Below are 20,062 nucleotides of genomic sequence, written 5' to 3'. Positions count from 1 at the left end.
TTTCAATTCTCCTTGTTCACACCCCCTCAAGGATTTAAAAGCATTGGATTGATCCAAATATGATAGACAGTGACTACATCAATCAGATGTGTCTGTGCATGTATGTGTGTGTGTGTTCATGCCTGTGTGCGTGTGCATCATACATGTGCGTGCTTGTGTGTGTGTGTGTGAAGTGATTTGACCCCTGACCTGTAACCTTTGCCCCACAGGGTGGCTGCATCACCAAGCTGGAGCAGTTCCTGGCTGACCACCTGCTGATCATTGGAGCTGTGGGGATAGGAGTGGCCTGTCTACAGGTCGGTCTCCCAACACTGACCAGCGGCTTTATTAAGAGGAAATTATGAGGTCCTATTATATTTCAGTACTGTGATAGCACCTTGCTACAGACACAAGCTATCACTATCAGACTATCACAAACTATCATTTTGTTTTGGGGGGATTTGGGGTATCACCGATGTCATGGATATCAATATAATGTAGTGATAATAGTGGATATCATCTGCTACTATGGATATTGGTAGCCTTACTGTTGAAATGTCTTCAATACTAGCTAGTATCTAGATGGATAGGTGGGGACAAGCGCAATAGAGATTGTGAACAGAAAGGGAGAGAGAAGACAAGGTACACTTTGCTAGTTCCTCTTAGTAGAGTAACGGGTTAAGAGATGAGACGATTGCTTAAGAAAATATATATATTTTTAAATCAGTCTCAAAATATACCGACATGATAAGAGGCTTTCCAATAATTTTTTTTACAAATAAACATCAATGTGGCCATAATCTTCCTAGTACCTCAAAGATGCACCCAGTAACTCCTATTACCGGTCAGACAACCTTTCAATGCACTCTATTACCCCCCCTATATCCTCTCAGCTGTAATCTGATTCCATTCACATTCTGGGATTTGATTTGCTGTGGCCTCAGATGGACCAAGCTCGTAGCCCAGTCCACTCACAGCCCCTGTCTTCCCGTATACGGCTTCAAAATGGCAGATTTTGTCATTGATAAGTGCCTGAATTGGAACGAAGTGGCTGTACAGTAACATGCTATACCTGACTTCAGAGCTCAGGGCTTCACAGCTCTGTATGGGTTTTGACTGACAGCCATTAACTTGAGCACTGCTCGCGACAAGAAGATGCCGCCGTCCCTCCCGCTAATTGGGCTACGTTTGCACATTTGTTGTTGTCTGAGTGAGGGAAATGCTGGAAATCGAGAGGAGTCGATGTGTTCTGAAAGATGAAACGTTGAGGATTATAATAAATACCGCTTTGATGTCATACAAGAAAACCGCACACCTGTGAGTCCAAATGTGCACTTCACATTTCCATATTTGAAACTCGTTTACAGTATCAACGTTTCTGATCGATATAACCCTAACCCTTCTCAGCAGTATCAACGTTTCTGATCGATATAACCCTAACCCTTCTCAGCAGTATCGTAACGTTTCTGATCGATATAACCCTAACCCTTCTCAGCAGTATCGTAACGTTTCTGATCGATATAACCCTAACCCTTCTCAGCAGTATCGTAACGTTTCTGATCGATATAACCCTAACCCTTCTCAGCAGTATCGTAACGTTTCTGATTGATATAACCCTAACCCTTCTCAGCAGTATCGTAACGTTTCTGATCGATATAACCCTAACCCTTCTCAGCAGTATCAACGTTTCTGATCGATATAACCCTAACCCTTCTCAGCAGTATCGTAACGTTTCTGATCGATATAACCCTAACCCTTCTCAGCAGTATCGTAACGTTTCTGATCGATATAACCCTAACCCTTCTCAGCAGTATCGTAACGTTTCTGATCGATATAACCCTAACCCTTCTCAGCAGTATCGTAACGTTTCTGATCGATATAACCCTAACCCTTCTCAGCAGTATCGTAACGTTTCTGATCGATATAACCCTAACCCTTCTCAGCAGTATCGTAACGTTTCTGATCGATATAACCCTAACCCTTCTCAGCAGTATCAACGTTTCTGATCGATATAACCCTAACCCTTCTCAGCAGTATCGTAACGTTTCTGATCGATATAACCCTAACCCTTCTCAGCAGTATCGTAACGTTTCTGATCGATATAACCCTAACCCTTCTCGGCAGTATCGGAAGAAAAAGGTCCCTTCCCTCAGACCAATGTGTTTTGAAGAGGAAGTGAGGAGATAGGATGTAAAGAATCAAGGAAAGATACATTGAGATGGGGCCATGGACAGGAAACTGTATACCTTTCTCTCCCAGCATGCTTTGTAATAACTCTTGGATGGGGCCGCTGCTCTCCACCATCGATCTGCTCTCTGCAAATGAACTCCACAGGGACTGGACTGGACTCTCCATCCCCCAAACATGGATCGATCGCCTGAAAATGGTTTACTGTTCAGCCAATTCTGTTCATAGATTAGTGTTTTCGTCAAGCTTGGGATGTGATGCTCGGGTTGAGAGGTTTCTTATTGCAGTCGGGTGATGTTTAGTAGCCAAATCTCAGATTTAGTTTGTGCTCTCTAGCCAACTCTCGTCATGCTATATCAGTCAGTTATATACAGCACACAATACGGCATCAACACATCTGGGACCAGGCTAGATGTTTTGCGGTCAGAAACAGGACATCTCCAATCTAACTGTGGTACCACTTCACTCTGTTAATAATTCCAGACGGTGCCATTTCTTTGCTTATTGTCACGTTCCTGACCTATTGTTCCTTTTTCTTTTATTTATTTAGTTGGTCAGGGCGTGAGTTGGGGTGGGTTGTCTTTGTGTGTTTTTGTATTGTCTAGGGTGTTGTATGGTTTAGGGGGTTAAGTAGAGTAGATGGTTTAGTATTCAGTGTAGGTGTCTAGGAAAGTCTATGGTTGCCTGAATTGGTTCTCAATTAGAGACAGCTGGTTATTGTTGTCTCTGATTGGGAGCCATATTTAAGGCAGCCATAGGCTTTAGCTGTTGTGGGTAATTGTCTATGTGTAGTTTGTGTCAGCACTATTTATATGTATAGCTTCACGGTCGTCAGTTTGTTATTTTGTTAGTTTGTGTATAGTTGTTCGTTTCTTGTTTTTTCTCTCTTCTTTAATAAAAGAAGATGTATTTTGCACACGCTGCGCCTTGGTCCTCTCTCTCACCCAAAGACGATCGTGACACTTATTTACAATATTATTGTCGTATTCTCCATAAATGATCTTCGTATGGCGCGATAACAAGGCTTAGTTAATTCATTTAGATTTTATGTAACATTTTGATACAGCCTAACTGATAAAACTGCACAGTTTTGATTTGTAAATGTAAGATGAAGTATAGTCTTGCACTTCACGATATATCGTCATTGTCAAATATCATGGTATTAAATGTAATCATAAATCAGCCCAACCCTAGCTTAGACCAAACCTGAACATACAGTACTGGCTCCATCTTGGCTACTCCTTCCAACCAACCAGGGCTCTCACTCTTCTGTGTTCCCATAGCTTTTCTCTTGGAATTCAACAGAGGAGTCATGTGATCTATTCACTGTGGAGACTGTCGACATGGGAATTTGGGGTTCCTAAGAAAAACAATGTTTTATTAGCCCAAAAACCCTCCCCCTAGTTGACAAATTATTCCCAAATAATATGCTAACATTTTTCCACGCACATATATGAAGCATACATGGGTAAGATAACTACTGTAGCTATGTCCTTCATATGTGTTAGCGGTCCATTGACATATCACCCATCTTGTCCCTAACTAATTTAGACCAGCATTTGATGTAAATGGGCTCTTCTCTATTGGGCTTGAAGGTCTCTGTCTGATTGTATGTTAGTTGTATGTCAGCAATGTCTCTGTGTGTGCTGTCTCTGTGTCAACTGTTCCTCTCTGTCTTTAATAACTGAAATAGTAATGTCTCTGTGTCAACTGTTCCTCTCTGTCTTTAATAACTGAAACAGTAATGTCTCTGTGTCAACTGTTCCTCTCTGTCTTTAATAACTGAAATAGTAATAGTCTCTGTACCTTTGTTCTTAGTTTGGTTGTAATTGCGCGAATCAATTTAGTCTCTATCCTCTTTCAGTGTCCCCCTATACTTTGTCTAATATAGGTCACTAACCCCTCTGTGTGTATGTGTGTGTGTCTATGTATGTCTGTGTGTGTTTACGTGTGTGTCTATGTATGTCTGTACGTGCGTGTATGTCTGTGTGTGTATGTGTGTGACCTCTATAGCTGGCCGGGGCCATGTTGACGGCCTGCTTTATCTATCTGCTGTATAAAGAAGAGGAGGAGGACTTCTCTGCCGTGTGATAGGCTAAACCTCTGTCTGGTCACACTCAGTGGGGACGGGACAAGGTTGGAGGGCATTGTGGGAAATGTGTTCTGTGTGTGTCTATGTGTTCATTTTTATTTTTGTGATTGTGTCTTTTGTGTTTTTGTGTAGATATGTGTTGTCTGCATGTTTGTGTGTGTGCGCACTCGTGCGTGTGTGTGTCTCTGTGTGTGTGCGTGAGTGCGTGCATGCGGGTGTCTCTGTGTGTGTGTGTGTGTGTGTGTGTGTGTGTGTGTGTGTGTGTGTGTGTGTGTGCGCGTGCGTGCGTGCGTGTGCGTGTCTCTGTGTTTATATGTGTGTGTGTGTGTGAAGAAGACAAAGAGACAGTTGATCAGAGATCATGCATGCTATATTGCCTGGCCTATGCTTTATTCTCGGTACCACCGAGCAACACCCACCCCAATAGGGACACCAGGCTGACCTCCACATGCATGTTGACCTTTGACCTTTGCATGGCTGAAAGGGCTTGACAACATTATCCACAATCCAAGGAGGTCATGAGCAAAACAAACAGTTCACTGAAGTGCTCCCACAGACTAGACTATGAGATTAATGCCCACAGATAAACGCGAATGAAAGGTGTGCTTGACCAGATTTGAAAGAAACCCGTACAATACATTTCTCATCATCTGAAAAAAGAGGACACTGCTAAATGTATTCTTCATGATTTCTTTCTTCATAGCTTTTTATGATTGCAGCACATTTGATAACTTATTTCTTGTCAGTGTCTTCACCTGCCACATTGAAACTACTTTCTATATATTCCTTGTCATTCCAAATGCTAAACTAACGAGCAGAAAGGAAGTTTAGCACATTCTGTCCTCCATCCTCTGTCTCCTTCTCCCTTCTGTCTCCTCCTCCCTCCTCCTTCCTTCCTTCCTCCCTCCCTCCTCCCCCCTCCTCCCTCCGGCTGCTCTTCCCTCCTCCTCCCTCCTCCTCCATCCCCTGTCTCCCCGTCCCTCCTCCTCCTCCCTCCTCCGTCTCTTCCTCCTCCGGCTCCCTCCATCTCTCTGTGAGTTGTGAGTGTCATTCTCTACCTCCTCACTCTGTCATCTGAATTCTCAGTGGTGCTGGCAGGGTTAGAGGCATCATAAAACCGCCCTGAGTGCCGAGCCGCAAAGGCCTTCTTTGACGAATCTACTCCCCATGTTGTGACCCCGGTCGATAAAACCCTCAGAGGAGACGACTTGCAGGGGGGCCGTTGATTGAATCTCAGCCCTCCTCTGTTTGTCGTTTGTCATCCGTCACACACACACACACACACACACACACACACACACATACACATACACATACACATACACATACACACACGTCCAGCGAATGTGCCTCATCTAAGTCCTAACCTCTCAGCCTTTTCCCTGTGTATTACTGTAACTCTGCTTTTGTCTCACAGATCAATGAGACCTTTCATATCCCCTATCCCTTAATAGTGATGACATGGGATGATCTTGTTAGAAATAAGGACCGGTTTAAGGCTTTTGGCAGAGTGAAAGCACAAGTGTGTGTGTGTGTGTGTGTGTGTGTGTGTGTGTGTGTGTGTGTGTGTGTCAAGGCCTGTTGTATCCTCCCATTTCTTCTCTACCTTAATCTCATCTTTTTGATGTTGGCTCCTTCATCCAAACAAGCGCCAGCTAAAGCTCTCTCAGACCGCCCTGCTACTAGCTGAAAATGACTTATTTTTCTCAGATCAACCAAAGTACCTACACAGTTCTACTGTTGTATCCCAGCATCGCTTCACTTCTTTCTTTTTCCTACACACAAAGTAGTCATAGGATTTTAAAGCAGTCCAACTCACAAGTGGAGTTTTGAATGTACTTTATAGAATACTTAAGGAGAAGAAATATCAAGTGTGATGTATAACCTATTAAGTAGTCAACAAAGCAATGTTTAGGGCTTTCTCAAGTTAAGCTGGTCTCAACACTTCCTATTACAATATATTTGTGCTCGGTGGTGAGAATTTGGAGTGCACTAGGCAAAATGTTTTGCATCACAAACCTCCAAAATGCCACACTCCTTGTGTCCATAGACTCCTTTCTAAGTATTTACATATGTTACATTAATATTTTGTTATTTCTTATTATTTTAAATGCCTCACAGAAAATGACAAAAACATCATAAAACATATTCTTCACTTTGTAAAACATCCATTTCATTGTATCCAATATTTTCCCTCAGTTTAATCATGTGATTTTTTGTAGATTAATTATTAATGGATTATAACACTAAGTTATGGTTTTGAGAACGTTGGCAGGGCTTCAGACAGAAATGTCCTTTGAAAAATGGAAGTTGCTAAATTAATGTTTGTTCACAGATTATCTCCAACAACAGTCATAGTGGGAGCTTTAACATTCACCACTGGCCACCACAGGCCCAATTACACCACTGCTGCAATAATGGCTGCTCGGCACTCCTGTTCCCATAGTAACCACACACTTTCTCACCCCTAAACCACTCTCCTCATGCTATCCCACTATGCTACCATGACAACTGACCTTTACCCTTGATTGACCTTCACAACAATTGTGTGTGTGTTTCAGATCTGTGGGATGGTGTTCACATGCTGCTTACACAGAAGGATTAAGTTGGATCCTTACTGAACCCTACCGTCAAACACCCCCAACACCATCCTGCCTCATGGGCCAGGGAGCAACGATGCCTGCTGAACACTCAACCTTGACCTCTAACCCCTCCTAACCTCTGAACCTTACGATCCAACCCTGCCTGGACCCTCCTGGATCCTTCTGCACCCCTCCCTTAGCTTGGATGCATGCACAGCCCCCCCCCCGCTCTCAAAGACAAGGCCAATGAAGAAGAGGTGATTTGGTATTATGGTATTGTTATTTTCTGTAGTAAGCCTACTGCTGTTTATGTAAGGTAGTTCTTACTGTATGTTGTCAATACAGTCAAATCCTTACGGTAGATTTCACAACATTCCACACAACTGGAAGGCAAACCGAAGTGGTTGTGACTGAGAATCAAGTGTACTGTACACACTCTCATGGTGTTGCTGCTTACGAAGGGTTATTCAATTAGTGCTATATCCAGTGTGTCACGGATGTGGACCACAATGTGCCTCTGTCATCGTTTTTATCACGCATTCTTTGATAGCAATGTTACACCAATTTAATGGTTCACCACAAAGGGAATCGCATGGTCATCGATGTTTGATCTACGTCATAAAGAAAACAATCATGAGTTGATTGATATCCACAGAATAATCAAGCAGATATGGGGAAAACCTAAACTTGAAATGAATGAAAATAGCACTAAACGCTGCTAAGAGTAACGTTGCAACATTTCTGTATGTGTTGCCTCCGTAGTTTGACTAACACATCTGGTTCTGTGTTGTATGCTATGCTAAAGGTGTTGATATCGGCGAAGTCGCCTCTCTCGCAGTACCATATAAACCTACCACTCATCTTTCAATCCCAGGACCAATTGACTTGTTTTACGACCACTTTTATTATGCTGGAGAAACATGTTGTCATTTACCACTGATACAGGGTCAGATCTTTCTCTGTCACACTACTGGTTAAGATTAGGATTCAGGGGTTATGGTTGACGGTCTAGTTGAACGGGAGAGGTTTGAACTGTCATGAGTCTGTCCTCTCCTCTGGTGTGGGTTAGTATCCCCATCCAGTGGTAGATATTGGTATATACTCCTGTGCAGCGCTCCTGTAGTATTCTGTGTAAGGTTGCACAATTTGGAGAACTTTCAATAAATTCCCTGGTTTTACAGAAATCCTGTTTGGGGGATTCCGGATTTCCTGCTTATTCCCTCCTGATTCCAGGATTCCTGCTTATTCCCTCCTGATTCCAGGATTCCTGCTTATTCCCTCCTGATTCCAGGATTCCTGCTTATTCCCTCCTGATTCCAGGATTCCTGCTTATTCCCTCCTGATTCCAGGATTCCTGCTTATTCCCTCCTGATTCCAGGATTCCTGCTTATTCCCTCCTGATTCCAGGATTCCTGCTTATTCCCTCCTGATTCCAGGATTCCTGCTTATTCCCTCCTGATTACAGGATTCCTCCAACCGAGAATTCAGGAAAACCAGGGAATTTATTGAACATTGCCGAAATTTCACAACCCTATTTCTGTCTGATTGGTTGTGGAGCAGCCAGGCAGCCTTCTATCAACTACTGCTTTTAAAGACTAACTACATTCCTCTGAAGGCAGGAGATATATTTACATTTTGTTGTTTACTAAGACTTAGAAAATGTCTGACACATTTCCACGAGAGGACACTTTCAAAGAGAGCATTCATTGGCTTGACTATTGTCAAGGACACATTCAAATAGTATTGGTTGCCCATTACCAAGATAGGACATTGGTCTTTGTTTTTTAGGAGTACTGGTAATTCAGCTGACAAATTCCAGTTGATACAATGACAACAATCCTTTGTCAAAGTTCTATGAATGTTTTGCTGTTATTCCAAGAGATGAAGACACGTATACAGATGGTATTTTTTCTAATCCTCCCAGTGACCAACAGAAAGCTCTTCTTGTTGTTCATGTATTTTTCTAATCGAAATGGGTCAAAATATGATATAACATTATAGGATGTATAATATAAAATATATAATAAAACATATTCGATATGATCTGGGCTCTTTCTATACTGTAGACTGTAGTAATCAAAGTATGCCTTTGTCTGTTTAACAAAAATGTCATAATAGCTTTTGAAGTTATGTTGATGGTAGTCTTTAACCGGATAAACTTTATTTGTGTTTCCTACATCATTCAATGGTTTGGTATTAGACATCATAAAATGTTAATATTCATACTTTGAGATATGAAGAAGGTTATACGTTCACAGACCATGTTTGAAAGAAGTGCATATGGATGGACACATTCATCTTCAGCGACATGTAGTCTATCTTTTAAGAGCTGCAAGGTAAACAAATCTGTCAATGTGCCCTTGAGCAAGGCACTTAACCCTAATTGCTCCTGTAAGTCTCTCTGGATAAGAGCGTCTGCTAAATGACTCAAATGTAAATGTTTGTAAAAGCTGATGTGACAATGGTATTGGGATGCACTGTATGACTTGTTCTATACAATATGATTACATAAAGGGTTTCTAAACTTTACTCAATAAATATAATACTATATTACTGAATATATGACTATTTATATGATTATTTATTAATGTTGTGGAAGATTGTGGTTGGGTTGAATCCTCTAGTTGTGGTGGATATAGTGTATGTTATGGTGATATGTTGTCACTAGGTGGAGACAAAGTTGTGCCCCTAACAAGCATTGGAAGGTAATCATCCCAGGAGGTTTTGTCTTCCTCAGTTCCTGTATGGATTTATCACTTAGTTAGACAATGTTCATGTTTATTACCACTTCCGTTAACCTGTGGGTAGGTTATTTTTTCACAGGACAAAACGTACATCCTTCAAATCCAAACTTAAAAGCCATGATCATTGAAATAAAACATTGTTTCTTTGTTCTATTCACCTATTCTCCTAACCTCGTACAACCATAGCTCAGAGGTAATCAGTCTGGTAATACAAGGCTACTATTCTCCATCAATCTTACAGTATTGATGCTTCACTATGCTTGCTGACTGCATTTGCACTTAGGCCAACTAAATTCCCTCAACTCAATACACCATCATGTACACATACAATAGTGCTGTAGCCATAGCAGGATTCATCTGTAGGTTAATGGTATTACCATATGACTGGGGATGTGTTCCAATATTCTTTAATAGCTCCCTTGCCTCATTTGGTTTCTTTCACAACCACTGATCTGACATGACATGTTAAGTGAGTGCATTGTGACGCAGTGTGATCCAATGCTTTAATCTCTCAGTAAGGTAAGGAGATGAGGAGGGGGAGCCAGTTTAGAGTGTTGGGACATAGTCCAGGACATCAGTCGGTTAGGGAAGGAGATGAGGAGGGGGAGCCAGTTTAGAGTGTTGGGACATAGTCCAAGACATCAGTCAGTTAGGGAAGGAGATGAGGAGGGGAAGCCCGTTTAGAGTGTTGGGACACAGTCCAAGACATGGGCTGGGGGAATCTGTCAGTCTGTCAGTACTTCCATCTCCATCAGCAAGCATAGGATGGCTCCTATTTCCTCAGCATGTCTCACACACTCTGGAGAGAGGGTGTACATGCATGCATACACACCTACTGTACACACAAAAACACACACACACACACACACTGATAGAGCTTACAAACACACCCACATGAAAAAACATTCAGTTGTACTATACAGTATTTACTATAGAATAATACAGAATACTACAGTTTACTATAGAATAATGCATTATTTACCATATAATTTTGTAGTATACTGTAGTATACTATAGTAAATACTACAGTATTCTACAGACATCAAAAACACTACAGTAAATACTACAGGAATATCCACAAAACACTACAGTAAATACTATAGTAAAGTCTGCAGAAACAGTGAAGTGAATCCTACAGTAAAGTCCGGAAAAACTACTGTAAATACTATAGTATTTAGCCGTAGTATACTATAGTATATTTTCATGTGGGCACACACACACACACACACACACACACACACACACACACACACACACACACACACACACACACACACACACACATACACACATACACACACACACAGCGTGCTTTACACACACATTGCTGGGGCCGACACATTGGGTGAATTGGAAGCAGCTGGAGATACACTCCTCCCATAGTGGACTCTGCACATCATCCACATCATCCACATACACCCTCTCCCATATCTCACCCTCTGACAGCCAGGGGGTGGACGTTTCTTTCTCTCCCATATCTCACCCACTGACAGCCAGGGTATGGACGATGCAGAGGGACATATCCAGCAGTCAGCTACTAACACATGCTGTGGTCTCCACACACTCTCTCCATCTCTACATACCATATTGTACACACACATACACTCACACACACACACACACACACACACACACACACACACACACACACACACACACACACACACACACACACACACACTTCTGGTCTGGATATCTTTTTACATTGATAATGTGCTGCTTGAATAGGAGTAATTTTTACAAATGACCCATATTGATTCCTATACCATGTGGAACTCAGTGTATGATGATATCATTGTGGCATGGATATCTGATGTCAGAAAAGGGTTTTGTCCTCAACACATATAATATATCATGGCACTTTACAACACAACCATTGTCCGAGCAGTAGGCCTACACCTGCACTCAATATGTGTGAAAACGCTGGGAGGCTTAGCTATGAATAAATACGGTTGATGTACAGTACAAGGAAGTGCCGTAGGCCCTGTGTAAACTGATGCATGTGTGTAAATGCAACTCCTCCTCACCTGCCTGTGGAGTCATGAGACTGAAAGTGGTCTGGGTCTGTACTGGGTTTAGACTGGGCCTGGACCAGATCTGACCTTTCTGTGTGGATTGGGTCCAGATAAGACTTGGAATGGATTTGGACTAGGTCCAGACTTGGTCTAGACTTGATCTGGATTGTCTGTCTAAACATGGCCTGGACTAGGTCTGGACCAGAGATCTAGAAAGAGATTATATGGTCTAGACTTGGTCTGGACAGATTTGGACTGTCTTAGTTTGGACTTGGTCTACTTTGTCTAGACTAGATCTGGACTGGGTCTAGGCAAGGATTTGGTCTGGACTGAATCTGGACGAGACGTATTCTAGCTGTTAGCTGTGGTCCGGACTAGACCTATTCTAGACTGCCTGTTACCTGAGGTCTGGACTAGACCTATTATAGACTGCCTGTTACCTGAGGTCTGGACTAGTCTGGACTAGACCTATTCTAGACTGCCTGTTACCTGAGGTCTGGACTAGACCTATTCTAGACTGCCTGTTACCTGAGGTCTGGACTAGACCTATTATAGACTGCCTGTTACCTGAGGTCTGGACTAGACCTATTCTAGACTGCCTGTTACCTGAGGTCTGGACTAGACCTATTCTACACTGCCTGTTACCTGAGGTCTGGACTAGTCTGGACTATACCTATTCTAGACTGCATGTTACCTGAGGTCTGGACAAGTCTGGACTAGACCTATTCTAGACTGCATTTTACCTGAGGTCTGGACTAGTCTGGACTAGACCTATTCTAGACTTCATGCTACCTGAGGTCTGGACTAGTCTGGACTAGACCTATTCTAGACTGCATGCTACCTGAGGTCTGGACTAGTCTGGACTAGACCTATTCTAGACTGCATGTTACCTGGGGTCTGGACTCGTCTGGACTAGACCTATTCTAGACTGCCTGTTACCTGAGGTCTGGACTAGTCTGCACTAGACCTATTCTAGACTGCATGTTACCTGGGGTCTGGACTATTCTGGACTAGACCTATTCTAGACTGCATGTTACCTGGGGTCTGGACTAGACCTATTATAGACTGCCTGTTACCTGGGGTCTGGACTAGTCTGGACTAGACCTATTCTAGACTGCCTGTTACCTGAGGTCTGGAGTAGTCTGGACTAGACCTTTTCTAGACTGCCTGTTACCTGAGGTCTGGAGTAGTCTGGACTAGACCTATTCTAGACTGCCTGTTACCTGAGGTCTGGACTAGTCTTGACTAGACCTATTCTAGACTGCCTGTTACCTGGGGTCTGGACTAGACCTTTTCTATACTGCCTGTTACCTGAGGTCTGGACTAGTCTGGACTAGACCTATTCTAGACTGCTTGTTACCTGAGGTCTGGACTAGTCTGGACTAGACCTATTCTAGACTGCATGTTACCTGGGGTCTGGACTATTCTGGACTAGACCTATTCTAGACTGCATGTTACCTGGGGTCTGGACGAGACCTATTATAGACTGCCTGTTACCTGGGGTCTGGACTAGTCTGGACTAGACCTATTCTAGACTGCCTGTTACCTGGGGTCTGGAGTAGTCTGGACTAGACCTATTCTAGACTGCATGTACCTGAGGTCTGGAGTAGTCTGGACTAGACTTATTCTAGACTGCCTGTTACCTGAGGTCTGGACTAGTCTGGACTATACCAATTCTAGACTGCATGTTACCTGGGGTCTGGACTAGACCTATTCTAGACTGCCTGTTACCTGAGGTCTGGACTAGACCTATTCTAGACTGCCTGTTACCTGAGGTCTGGAGTAGTCTGGACTAGACCTATTCTAGACTGCATGTTACCTGGGGTCTGGACTAGACCTATTCTAGACTGCCTGTTACCTGAGGTCTGGAGTAGTCTGGACTAGACCTATTCTAGACTGCCTGTTACCTGAGGTCTGGACTAGTATGGACTATACCTATTCTAGACTGCATGTTACCTGAGGTCTGGACTAGTCTGGACTAGACCTATTCTAGACTGCCTGTTACCTAAGGTCTGGACTAGTCTGGACTAGACCTATTCTAGACTGCATGTTACCTTAGGTCTGGACTAGTCTGGACTAGACCTATTCTAGACTGCCTCTTACCTGAGGTCTGGACTAGTCTGGACTAGACCTATTCTAGACTGCATGTTACCTGAGGTCTGGACTAGTGTGGACTAGACCTATTCTAGACTGCCTGGGTCCTGGGGTCTGGACTAGTCTGGACTAGACCTATTCTAGCCTGCATGTTACCTGAGGTCTGGACTAGTCTGGACTAGATCTATTCTAGACTGCCTGTTACCTGGGGTCTGGACTAGTCTGGACTAGACCTATTCTAGACTGCCTGGGTCCTGAGGTCTGGACTAGACATATTCTAGACTGCATGTTACCTGAGGTCTGGACTAGTCTGGACTAGACCTATTCTAGACTGCCTGTTACCTGGGGTCTGTACTAGTCTGGACTAGACCTATTCTAGACTTCATGTTACCTGAGGTCTGGATTAGTCTGGACTAGTCCTATTCTAGACTGCCTGTTACCTGAGGTCTGGACTAGACCTATTCTAGACTGCCTGTTACCTGAGGTCTGGACTAGTCTGGACTATACCTATTCTAGACTGCATGTTACCTGAGGTCTGGACTAGTCTGGACTAGACCTATTCTAGACTGCATGTAACCTGGGGTCTGGACTAGTCTGGACTAGACCTATTCTAGACTGCATGTTACCTGAGGTCTGGACTAGTCTGGACGAGACCTATTCTAGACTGCCTGTTACCTGGGGTCTGGACTAGTCTGGACTAGACCTATTCTAGACTGCATGTTACCTGGGGTCTGGACTAGACCTATTCTAGACCGCCTGTTACCTGGGGTCTGGACTAGTCTGGACTAGACCTATTCTAGACTGCCTGTTACCTAACTTGATCAACAACCAGAAATAACCACACATGTTCTGGTTCATTAAGAATGCTTAACTTTATATGTGTTTTTTGTTGCTGGATAAACTAAATCATGCTCATTTCAAGCTTATCTTTAAAAATAAAAATAAAGTTATTTAAAAATATTTTGCCAAGTTAGCTGTCTAGCTCCTTGATCCTGCTATGTAATATACCCCTCTTGGCTACTTGTGGGAATGAATGCATTATATTAGCTGCAGCAGTAAATGTGTCGGACAGATTCCTCCAGGGATCAAAGGGGGATAACCAAAGCACCGGCAGGCAGAGTGCATGGGGCCATAGTGCCAGCATAAATCCAACATAATATTGCTGTCAGCATACGGCCATGTGTTGTCAGCGTCACAGAACCAAAAAACACAGAGAGATGCCAGATGTGCTGGTTGGAGTGGGCGGGAACTGCCTGTAACCACTGATCTGAGGTCAGATATATTTGATTGGTATTATGGTTGAGTTTACGCTCGGAGGTGGGGTAATCTGATCCGATCTGTGGTTAGCATGTGACCACGTATCTTAGATAGAGTTCACATTGTGTTAGCTTCCCATTTCATTAAATATATCACTTAGCCTGAGAATGAAGGCTATGTGAGGTTTACACGTCTTGGCCATGAAATTGAATTAAGATGTAGAGACACATGACAAATGAATGAAGTAATATCCTGAACAGAGATGTATTCCATAATGTTAGTGTAAAGGGGGATGCTGTTTCCCCAGTATAGGTTGTCTAGGAACAAGAGTGCTTTTATTTTGAAATACCAGAGTTCTGCAACTTTTATTTTGACTCAGCAGCGGAGTGATAGAGTGGACTGGGTCAATGAGGTCACATTAGGGGTTAACACATTTTCTATTAATTTGTACTGCCTTATTATTTTACCATAACAATGGTATTGTGTAATTTATCAAATCAATTCAAATCCGTATGATCTGTATGTCTAATCTAGCACTGCTATAAGAGAATATGAAGATAAAATATCATAATGGTTCGGTCCATTTCCTGGTTTACCATTACGTTTTTCAGGTCATGTCTAGATGGGATACAGCTTTTGTCAAATTGACGTCAAAAGTAGATTTTTGACGAGTCGACAGATGGAACCACATTATGATTGGCTCAATACTCAGGTATGCTATTCCTGTACAATCACACAGCCTAGCCCTATGGCTATGATGCTGCCCTCAGCATAAGACAATGACGTGGACACCTCCTCAAGAGGGTACAAGGAACATTATTACTATTAGTACTGGACTGTTATTAGTATATTGCCTATTGTCCAGGATATGAACACAGTGATGACACCACACCAATTAATGAACAATTGTGTCACACGGACTTGAACAGAGACATGTTGGGCTGGGAGAATGGGATGGGGAGTTGGGGAACATGTTGGGCTGGGGGGAATGGGATGGGGAGTTGGGGAGAATGGGATGGGGAGTTGGGGAACATGTTGGGCTGGGGGGAATGGGATGGGGAGTTGGGGAGAATGGAATGGGGAGTTGGGGGACATGTTGGGCTGGGGGGAAGGGGATGGGGAGTTGGAGAGAATGGATTGGGGAGTTGGGAGACATGTTGGGCTAGGGGGAATGGGATCGGGAGTTGTAGGGAATGGGATGGGGAGTTGGGGAACATGTTGGGCTGGGGGGAATGGGATGGGGAGTTGGGGAGAACGGGATGGGGAGTTGGGGGGAATGGAATGGGGAGTTGGGGGACATGTTGGGCTAGGGGGAATGGGATCGGGAGTTTGGGGGAATGGGATGGGGAGTTGGGGGGAATGGAATGGGGAGTTGGGGGGAATGGGATGGGGAGTTGGGGGGAATGGGATGGGGAGTTTGGGGGAATGGGACGGGGAGTTGGGGGGAATGGAATGGGGAGTTGGGGGGAATGGAATGGGGAGTTGGGGGGAATGGGATGGGGAGTTGGGGGGAATGGGATGGGGTGTTGGGGGGAATGGAATGGGGAGTTGGGGGGAATGGAATGGGGAGTTGGGGGGAATGGAATGGGGAGTTGGGGGGAATGGAATGGGGAGTTGGGGGGAATGGAATGGAGAGTTTTGGGTGTAGGCCCACCTCTTTTTCTTTCTTTTTTCTTTACTTGCCAATTGTATTATTACAAAATCCTGTGTGATCAATATAATAATTTATCTGTATGTATTTCTTACTTTAGAGTGGCAGCCTATGGCTACATGTGGTATAAACTAAGTGTGTAAATTGACATGAATATTGTACCTGGATATTTTTTGCATTTTAGCTAACCCTACCCTTTTCCTAACCTTAACCTAATTCTTCTAACCTGCTACATAAGTTCTCCTAACCTGCTACGAAAAGTCAATTTTGATAAAGGCTGTATCCCTTCTAGACAAACCCATTTGTTTTGCACTCTTTTCAGTTTACCTCACCTGCGAGAAGGTAGGCACTTTTCTGCTTTATTTATTCTGACACTAAAATGTATAAATATCGCTCCATGGCTTTTACAAAGTAGTAATATTTCCCTTGTCGACTTTGTCCATGCATTTAGTCACACTTATGTTTCTTAGAATTGAATATTTCTGCCCCAGCTTCATAGCCCTGGGAAGTAGGGATGCTGCAGCACCCCTTGATAAGCATGCCCAGCTTAACTCAACAGAATGTTTACAGCCATTTACATGCTTGAACTGCTAGCCAGCAAACAGTGTTTTAGCATTAGCCAGGGCCCATAAATACACTGGTTTTACCAAAGGAAATAACACAGTATGAGAATAGCTTAAAGTTAACAACATGCTAAGTTTTGACTATTTCTTTTTTCCTTGGTAGAACCAGTGTATTTGTATTTTCACTGGTCAGACACCGAGGGTTATTGTGTTCATTAGAACTGCAAATAGGCTGCCTTTTTGTTATGGGAATTGCAAATGTTACATAATTTATTAATATTGTAATATCTTGTAAGCTTGTACCATAGACTTTGCTCTATCGCTTTATAAAACTCTATGTGGTAATAACCTTTGACCTTTCTATGAAGGAGGCCAAAAGTAAATACTTAGATCCACTCCATCAATCAGTCGTTGTGGTGTCGTCTTTATACTCTGAATACAACCCAATGAGAAACCGCTGCCATTTACAAGACCCGCATTCAATAATTACCTTTGACCTTTCCTTAAACAGGAAGCGTGGGCCTAGGAAGCATGTGGAGAAAGCTGTGGTTTTCAATGTATGTGTGTTGTGTTCAATCAGAGTGAGATGGAAACAATGTAAAGTGTTTCAAGACGGATTTCAAATCCAGGTCTATGATGATGATGATGATGATGATAGATGCCAAACATCAGGAAGGTGGTCTGGAGGTTACCATGGCTACACCATGATGGATTGACATTTCCTTTTCAGTCTCTAATGGCGTTTTAAAAAGGAAGCCGCTGTAAACGATGAGAAAGACCCAGCAGGAGTCTCTGACATGGGAGTTAAAAATGGACACCTATATGGATGCCGGCCCGGCTTCCTGCTGCTCTCTGGCCGTGACATGGAAGCGCAGTGCATTCTACCACTCAACAGAAGTTCAAACCCTAGGAATAGCTGTCACCTGGAGGTAAGTGATCTGCCATTGTTTAACTATATTTCCCACTGTGTTGACGACAAGTGAACAGGTCCCAGCAGTGACAGAACTGAAGAATAGTTGTCAGTGTTGTAGTCTAGCTTGGTGTGTTTGGGTCAGTGCCCAGGCCATGTTGGTGTATTGTATTGACTTTGTAACTGGTCTGGAGGTGTTGAAGAATTAGTGTTTGTGATTTGTAATGCTTTGTCAGACCAGCTTCTGACTGTGAATCTCTTCAACACATGCTTCTGACTGTGAATCTCTTCAACACATGCTTCTGACTGTAAATCTCTTCAACGCATGCTTCTGACTGTGAATCTCTTCAACACCTGCTTCTGACTGTGAATCTCTTCAACACCTGCTTCTGACTGTGAATCTCTTCAACACATGCTTCTGACTGTGAATCTCTTCAACACCTGCTTCTGACTGTGAATCTCTTCAACACCTGCTTCTGACTGTGAATCTCTTCAACACCTGCTTCTGACTGTGAATCTCTTCAACACCTGCTTCTGACTGTGAATCGCTTCAACACATGCTTCTGACTGTGAATCTCTTCAACACCTGCTTCTGACTGTGAATCTCTTCAACACATGCTTCTGACTGTGAATCTCTTCAACACATGCTTCTGACTGTGAATCTCTTCAACACATGCTTCTGACTGTGAATCTCTTCAACACCTGCTTCGTAACTTTTTAACCTCCTGCTTTGCGCTTGAAGTGTCAATGTGTAGTTCACACATGCAGAAATACTGTCTTACCTCAGTTAGCCGCGAAGTCCCTAGTTTGAAAGCTTCTGGAAGCTGTGCTGTGCCATTTCCCCTTCATTTTCCCCACTTGGGTCAGCCCCCTAATAATTCGAGATCAACCAATGAGCTTCAGCCCCTCGCCATTTGAGTGACACCTAGCAAGATGCGCACACACAGCAGAGAGAGAGAGAGCGAGAGAGCGAGAGAGAGAGAGAGCGAGAGAGCGAGAGAGAGAGAGAGCAATCACGTGGTGCACATTTGTGATGTAGAAATTTGTTCTACATCACAAATGTGCACCACGTGATTGCTCTCTCTCTCTCTCTCTCTCTCTCTCTTGCTCTCTCCTGGGACCACTTTTGGCTCGTTAGTGCTAGTTTTACAACTACTGGCTAAAAAGTATACAAAAGTACCGGAAAATCTCTTTCAGCTAGCCTAGTATTGTTTGAGTCATGGAAGTGACCCAAATGCTTGTCGTGCTAAGTTAAAGTAACTTATAAGTGATCACCTATAACCTAGGTTGTCTTTGTCGGTGGCTGATGAGGTCAACATACACTACCGGTCAAAAGTTTTAGAACACCTACTCATTCAAGGGTTTTTATTTATTTTGACTAATTTCTACATTATAGAATAATAGTCAAGACATCAGAACTATGAAATAACACATATGGAATCATGTAGTAACCAAAAAAGTGTTAAACAAATCTAAATATATTTGAGATTCTTCAAATAGCCACCCTTTGCCTTGATGACAGCTTTGCACACTTTTGGCATTCTCTCAACCAGCTTCACCTGGAATGCTTTTCCAACAGTCTTGAAGGAGTTCCCACATATGCTGAGCACTTGTTGGCTGCTTTTCCTTCACTCTGCGGTCCGACTCATCCCGAACCTTCTCAATTTGGTTGAGGTCATGGGATTGTGGAGGCCAGGTCATCTGATGCATCACTCTCCATCTTGGTCAAATAGCCCTTACTCAGTCTGGAGGTGTGTTGGGTCATTGTCCTATTGAAAAACAAATGATTGTCCCACTAAGCCCAAACCAGATGGGATGGCGTATCGCTGCCGAATGCTGTGGTAGCCATGCTGGTTAAGTGTGTCCTGAATTCTAAATAAATCACTAAAAGTGTCACCCGCAAAGCACCCTCATACCATAACACCTCCTCCTCCATGCTTTACGGTGGGAAATACACATGCGGAGATCATCCGTTCACCCGCACTGCA

At 43.3% G+C, this 20,062-nt stretch overlaps 1 protein-coding gene across 1 annotated transcript in view; it reads left to right on the top strand.

Moving 5' to 3' along the window:
• tspan11 (tetraspanin 11) overlaps positions 1–8,134 on the top strand; it is a 33,787-nt gene extending 25,653 nt beyond the window's left edge. The window contains exons 7-8 of the mRNA XM_038996769.1: positions 210–296; positions 6,820–8,134. Coding sequence (XP_038852697.1) covers positions 210–296; positions 6,820–6,879 — 147 coding nt within the window. The 3' untranslated portion in view covers positions 6,880–8,134. The remainder of the gene's footprint in view (positions 1–209; positions 297–6,819) is intronic.
• The last annotated feature ends 11,928 nt before the right edge of the window (positions 8,135–20,062 follow it).

The sequence above is a fragment of the Salvelinus namaycush genome, chromosome 6 (assembly GCF_016432855.1).
Source record: "Salvelinus namaycush isolate Seneca chromosome 6, SaNama_1.0, whole genome shotgun sequence".
Lineage (NCBI taxonomy): Eukaryota > Metazoa > Chordata > Actinopteri > Salmoniformes > Salmonidae > Salvelinus > Salvelinus namaycush.
Note: the sequence above shows the minus strand (reverse complement) of the source record. Positions and strands in the feature narration are given on the sequence as shown.